Consider the following 6,963-nt stretch of genomic DNA (forward strand, 5'->3'; position numbering starts at 1 on the left):
CTTGTAAAATTTGTCCAACTTTTGTGTCTTGGAAAAGTTGTTCTTTATTTGGAGTTCCTTGGGAATCTGAGAGCAAGTTGTGAAAGGCATTTCCAAATTTAATTATCAACATGACTAAAAGTGTCATGGGGGGCATCCTAAGATGTAGCATAGACAATATTACATGTGACTATTGATTGAATGTGGACAAGTTAAACTCATACACATATACAACCAATGTTATGTTGAGTTCTACATTTAGCTACTTTAATTCAGCAACTTATCTTGAGAAGACCATAATCATAACCAAGCTACAACTCATATGTTTCTTTAAAAACGGGATGATTTCCATACATTGTTGTTGAAGTTGCTTTCTATTTCAAGCGGAAAGCTTGCAAATGTTTGTCCTTCAAAGATTTGTGACTCAACCATTCTTGACAAGTCTATTCATATATTGTTTAAATTGTATTGGAGTCAAAATATCTATGTAAGCATTCCAATCTAATACGAACTGCATTATTATGAATTAGAGTAGTCTAGTATGGGCCAATTGAATAGAGATTAACTTTACAAATGTTCATGGAAGGGTTCCTTATGTATCAATTAAAGACCCGTAGGGTCTTTTCCTTTGTCCAATGGCTCAAATATATACCCAAAGAATACACTTTAAGTTGGAACTTGTGTTTATGATTCTTACAATGCAAAGCTCGTATTATTATTCATGCTAGAGCCATTACCATGGATATCAAAACTTTTGTTAGGTACAAGATGAGAATCATCTGAGCTGATATCTGACGAATCCCCCCTTTGTTGAGCAATGGTTTGATTAACTTTCTCCTTCTTTTCATCAGATTTCGGCCCAGTACTTGGCTCATTTACATATGACGCAAAAGATCTAACGAGGCCCACCCCTCTCGACGACCACGATTCAACCGTAGAAGAATCAGTATGAGAACCCTCACGACAAAACCGTAGTAGTAACGTAAGCATGTAGATTGTAAGGCTACCAAATGATGTTGCACCAGTTATCAAAAAGAGACCCCAAAAGCTATCTAAGTTTAGATGGTTCGATTCAACTTGGTTGGTTTCGGCATTGCATGGGCGACTATCTATCCATAGATCATGGATCCTCTGTAATTCTCCATTTTCAGCCATTCTGAGGATAGCTGTTGACATGTCGACAGCCAACACCGACTCCTTCGGGAAGGCCTGTTAAATTTTACAAAAGTTTATGCTCAAAGAAACAAATGAAAAACAATTCTTAATCATAAACATGTTGCAAAGGTAGGGTAGGGCAAGAATTATTTCTGGGATTTAGAAACCTCCTCTAATCTCTACACTCTAAATTCTATATTGCAACCCCTAAATATGTAGCTCCCAAATGTTCAGTCAGGTCTTGCTTGAGAATATCATAACCATAGCGACAAGAAAACATATGATATTTAAAAAGTTTAGAAACATGTGAAGTGTGTAAACAATAGTAGAATTTCAAGTTTTTCCCAAAAACAATAATTGTGTCCACATTTGCATATTTTGTTTTAGGTTTTTTCCACCGTAGGGTTCTAAATTCTTAGGCTGATAAAAGAAACAACAGTTGGGCCACATGGGGATGATACCTAGTCTCAATCGTTCTCCATGTGCATCCTTCTATGTTGCCAAGACTCAAGTGTAATAAAAACACATGAATCAAGTTGTTGGGCGAAGTGTCTCTAAGACACCTCCAAGTTTGCAAAATACCAAAATACCCTTAGGTTTGCAAAATTTATTTGCTCGAATACCCCCCAATAGCACAAAAAATTTACTATGAGCAAAGGGATGTATTCTGGTAAAACATTTTAAAAACTTTGATCTATTCTAGTAATACGGAAAACATTTCGCAGTATTTTTCGGTAACATTTACTAATACAGAAACAGTAAAAAGAAAAGGTTACTTACAAAACCCCATCCACCTTGACTGAACTCTTGGCCAGCTATGGTGAATCCACAATGGGCGTCCAGAAAGATTTGTACATAGGGAAGTTCATCAACCACAGCGGCAACACCTCCTCTATCGGGACCCAACTTCAGTGCATTTGCATAATCAGTCATCGTCACCAAAGGTTTCAGCCTTTCCTTCTGTATATTGATGCTAATCAGATAATCCAGTACAAATGATCCCCTTTGATAACCCACAGGAACGTTGCTCATTTGTAAGCTACTAATGCCTTGAATCGTTGGACTCAGTTGTTCCACGGTGAGGATCGACGTTAAGTTTGCAGTGTAACTTGACGTGATGACAAGCACGACAAAAAGCCATACAAGCAGGACACATCTTCCCAATGTACTCTTTGTTTTCTCATCTATCATAAAAAAGCATACTCCTAGTTTAGAAAAAAAAAAAATGTTGAAATCATCGGAGAACCAAAATGTTATGTAAGAACCCACTTTGTTGAAGGGTTTTGAAAGTGGGCACTTACTTTGGGAGAAGAACAGTGTCGAGAAAGTAAACCTGCACTTGAAAAGTCGGAAATTAGGTCCACCATTGCAGTTCCTTAACAAGTTGCAGAAAAAATATGTGCATTCACAAAACATATTTTATTATTTCTCGGGCCTTCATATAGATATAGATATAGATATCCGATACACACATTACCAACTCAATGGCAACCACCATTTATGACCGACTGACCACCACCAATCGGCAAAAACAACAAAATTTACTTTCTGATACGGTGGGAGAGTGTGTGTGTGTGTGTGTGCATGTGTTGTAGACAGCATAGACCTATTGTCAGAAATTTACTCACCATAGGACGGTTACGGCTTGTTTTTTCGGATGGCCTTGGAAATCTTGATTCTTCTTGTGTTCGAGCATCCAGATAACCATCCCAGTCAAAATAAAGAATGCAAGAATTGTCAACCACATGCTTGTTGTGAAAGGCCTAAGAAATGCCCATGCATTGGTGGAATGCGATTCTCTCTCCAGTACAACTACTACAAGTCCAGACTCTATGTAGGGTTGTGAGAAGTCTACCATAGCCATGCGTTTTGTTGTGATCGTAACATCACCCACTACTGCATCATACACCTGAAAAATGTTGCAAAGAAGGATTTGATTTGTTTTGAAAAAATGCATTGCCAGTGCCTAAATCCAAGGAAATGGACCAAATTCACATATTATTAGAGTGCTATATATATACATACACACACACACTTGAGGATCCAAGTGTAATGTATACTGATGATATGTATGCATGCATATATCATGTCATATATGATTAAAGCTAGAAGGTCCATCACATTGACATAATAAAACGTTTTCTCATTGCTGTGTTAGGGGTATAGTTTTACTTTTTCTCCTAATTCAAAGAAAAATTGATAAATGCATAGTTTTATCAAAATGAATTTAAAAACAAATTATCTGCTACCTACATTACCTTCTCTGCTAGAGCCTCAACCATATCATCATAAACTAGTGCTGTCTTGTCCCCATATAAAACAAATTCATATGGAACAAAGTAAGGGAGGTATTTGAGAGCATTCTGGAAAACATCAATACAAAAACCACTGAAACCACTTGAGTTTCCATTCTGACGCAAAATATGTTTGAATCCTGCTTTCTTTGGAACTGCTATTTGTAGCTGCCTTCCATTCTTGGGAAGAACCCATCCCCGAGGTTTTTCAGTGATGCTACCAGGCCATACAATCTGCATTGAAGAATTACGAAATTTTGTTGGGGATAAGAGCATATTGACATCTTCGCTACTATTTGTTCCTGGGGGAGAGAGAGATAGTTGTGTTTCATTTGTCCAATACCCTACCACGTTCAAGTTCTTTCCAACAATGTTTACGATTTCAAATGCCGATCGGATAAGGTCACCCTTTGAGCTTAATCGAACATCTCCAGAAGTGCCTACAAAATCTGTTTGCAATATATAGTCTCGGAGTAATGATCCGTCCTTAAGAACATTTAGCTGAGCTAGATCTGACCCATCTCCAATACCTTCTTGTGAAATCACTGGATCATTGAACGTGAAGTTCCTGCCTTCCTTAAGATAGTTCTTGAGTGCATAGGCAATAACCCACACTGAATCATATGCATAGAGACCATAAATATGTGGATTAAGGGTAGATTGCAACGCCTCATTTTTCCACTTGGTAAGGAAAGCTTGAAACTGGTGCGAATGTGATGCATAATACGCACGTGTTCCTATAACACCTTGCAATGCTCCAAAGTTAAGATCTTCAAGGTTTGAAGAGTTCAGTGTTCCGATAGTCGAATCTGAGACAATCCAAACATAACCAGCACTCATCATACCCAAGTATTTCGCCTCTGAGAAGAGTGAAAATGCAAGATATTGTGGCATATGAACAACAAAGATTCTTGTTTGGGTGGATGCGAGGTTGGATAAGATGGTCCCAATCATCGTATTGTTGCTGGAAGGCAAAAGGGCAGCTTTTTGAATGATGTGGGACCCAAAATTCTCCAAAGCATCACCTAATGAAGTGATGGCATTTGTTCCGAAATCATCATCAGTATATATAGCAATAACTTGTCGCCATCCATAGTACGCAATGAAAGATGCGATGGCCTCCATTTGTAGTGCATCACTATGTGCAATGCGGAAAAAATAGGGATATTGGAACTCTGATAGAGCGGGATCCGTTGCAGCAAATGTGACAATAGGAACTTTTGTTGCACTACCCATAAATGCCACAAAGTGAGAGACTGATGAAGATTGTGGTCCTATTATGGCCACTACCTTCTGTTTAAGGAGTTCCAGCGCTGCCAACAAAAACAATATTCAAAAAGGAGATGACAAAACAAATTTAAGAATCATATACGAAATAACTCCAATCCCCAAATTTCATGTATACCACAAACACCCAACAATGGATTCATCACATAGCACCCTCAGAGTTTACATCCTTTTATATAGCAACCCATAAAATGACCATCTGATTCAGAAACCTCAAAAATTTATCGATGATCAATGATGCAGCTTTACCCATATAAACGTAGCATCAGAATCCATTGTTTTAGAATGATAAGCAATGATGAACACTTTTATAATCAGCCTTACTCATGTAAAAACCTAATCATTGTTTTCTAACAGCATATAGATGACTATTACTACAACTTAAATTCATGTGAGACCCTAAGGATTCATTGTTTTAATGACAACACATAGACTACCACTGATGCAATCTTTTCATAAATAAATAAAAAAAGAAAACCTAGAAATTCATTGTTTTATAGCACCTCATAGATGAACATGCATGCAGCCCTATTATATAAAATCTTTTATAATGAATGTATTCTATTGAGAATAACACATAGATGACTAATAATGCAGCCTTATCTAGCACCATCTAAAACTTAATTAAGGCTTTAAAAAAACATATAAAACCCTAAGAAGTCATAGAATACCCTATGAATTCATTCGTTTATAAAAACCAATATATGATTATTGATGTGTAATATCATCTAAGACCTCGTATAAACCGTCAGAATACATATGAGAGTAATAAACCCCTTTGAATTCATATAAAAACCCTCCAAAAGTTCTTATAAAACCGTTCACAACAAACCTTCAGATTTCATGATTTGACAACAATGCATAGATCTCCATTGGTACAATCTTCTATATAAATCTCTGAGTTCATGTAAAACTTTCGGGGAAAAACCTTCAGAATTCAAGGTTTTATAGAAAGACATGGATATCCATTATGCCAACCTTATCTATAACCCTCCTTATTCGTATAAAACTTTCCGGACAAAAACATTCAGAGATTATGGTTTCATAACAACACATGGATGTCCTTTACAGCAAGCTTATCTATAACCCTCCCAATTCATATAAAACCCTCTGAATCATATATAAAACCTCCCCGAGTTCATATAAAACCTTCAGAATGCATGTTTTGTTAACAACATATAGATGTTCATTACTGCAACCTTGTGTAAATCCTAAGAAAGTGGAGAGAAAAGAAACATGAAACCTTTAATGGAAAAAATACTATACCTGAAGCAGCTCCTTGAAAGGCACTACAATTTGTGTCTAAAATATGAACCACAAGTTTTGAACCCTGGAGAAAACTCTGATTTCTATTGATATCATCGACCGCCATCTCTATGGCTTGTTTGGCAACGCTTCCAATCAATGTTCCATAAGAAACTAAAGCCCCTATATGGAGTTGTTTGGTGGTGGTATTCTCTGAGCTTACCATGGTTGAAAAGCTCATCAACATAATGGTGACATAGAAGTATAAAGATCTAGGTGCCATTGTTTACCTGTTCTTAATCATATTGCTGCCAGTCTTCTTCTTCTTCTTTACCTGGATGTGGAAGAAAAAACAACAGTTCTAGTAGAATGGTTAATTATGTGAATATGCATTTCCACATACAATTATGAGAAATTTATATTCATATGTGTGTGTGGTGTATACAATTATATTCATACAGGAACAGAGTTTTGAGCGACTAGTGAGGAAATGGCGAGAATTTTAATTACTGTTGATAGTATTATTGATGAAAAATGAGGAATATAAAACATGTAAATCAATATACATACATACAATGACACATACCTATATGTATATATAGGGGAGGATTTTGTCTCTACATCATATGCTCTAGAGGAGATGAAATTATTGTGTTTCTCAATAATTAAACTTTCAAGTAAAAAAGGAGGTTAAAAAAAGTTGGTGTCTTAAAGATTTTGTCTCTACATCATATGCTCTACTGGAGATGAATTTATTGTGTTTCTCAATAATTGAACTTTTAAGGAAAAAAGGAGGTTAAAAAAAGTTGGTATCTTAAAGATCAAAGTTTCTGGTTTTCGTATTTGTATAGAGAGATATAGATCAAGAAGTCACTTTTTTTTACCCCTTTTTTCTTTGGGAAAAGTACTAGGATACCCCTGGAAGTTTGTCTATTTACCAGAATGCCCCTAGAAGTTCCAAATTTACCAAACTACCCCAATGTCCAAAAAATTACACTTTATA

The 6,963-nt window shown here is 36.3% G+C and overlaps 1 protein-coding gene across 1 annotated transcript; it reads right to left on the reverse strand.

Moving 5' to 3' along the window:
* Positions 1-429: 429 nt before the first annotated feature.
* On the reverse strand, positions 430-6,327 carry LOC147855686 (glutamate receptor 3.5-like). Its single transcript, XM_087330765.1, has 6 exons — positions 5,982-6,327; positions 3,393-4,741; positions 2,763-3,043; positions 2,436-2,467; positions 1,915-2,318; positions 430-1,188 (listed from the first exon to the last, which is right to left on the reverse strand). Exons 1-6 carry the CDS (start codon positions 6,241-6,243, stop codon positions 673-675), a joined length of 2,844 nt encoding a protein of 947 aa, XP_087186891.1. The 5' UTR covers positions 6,244-6,327; the 3' UTR covers positions 430-672.
* Positions 6,328-6,963: the final 636 nt, after the last annotated feature.

This window comes from Azolla caroliniana, unplaced genomic scaffold (assembly GCF_043228905.1).
Source record: "Azolla caroliniana isolate FFs.n. ecotype wild unplaced genomic scaffold, voAzoCaro1.0.p SCAF_14, whole genome shotgun sequence".
In the NCBI taxonomy this organism is placed as follows: domain Eukaryota; kingdom Viridiplantae; phylum Streptophyta; class Polypodiopsida; order Salviniales; family Salviniaceae; genus Azolla; species Azolla caroliniana.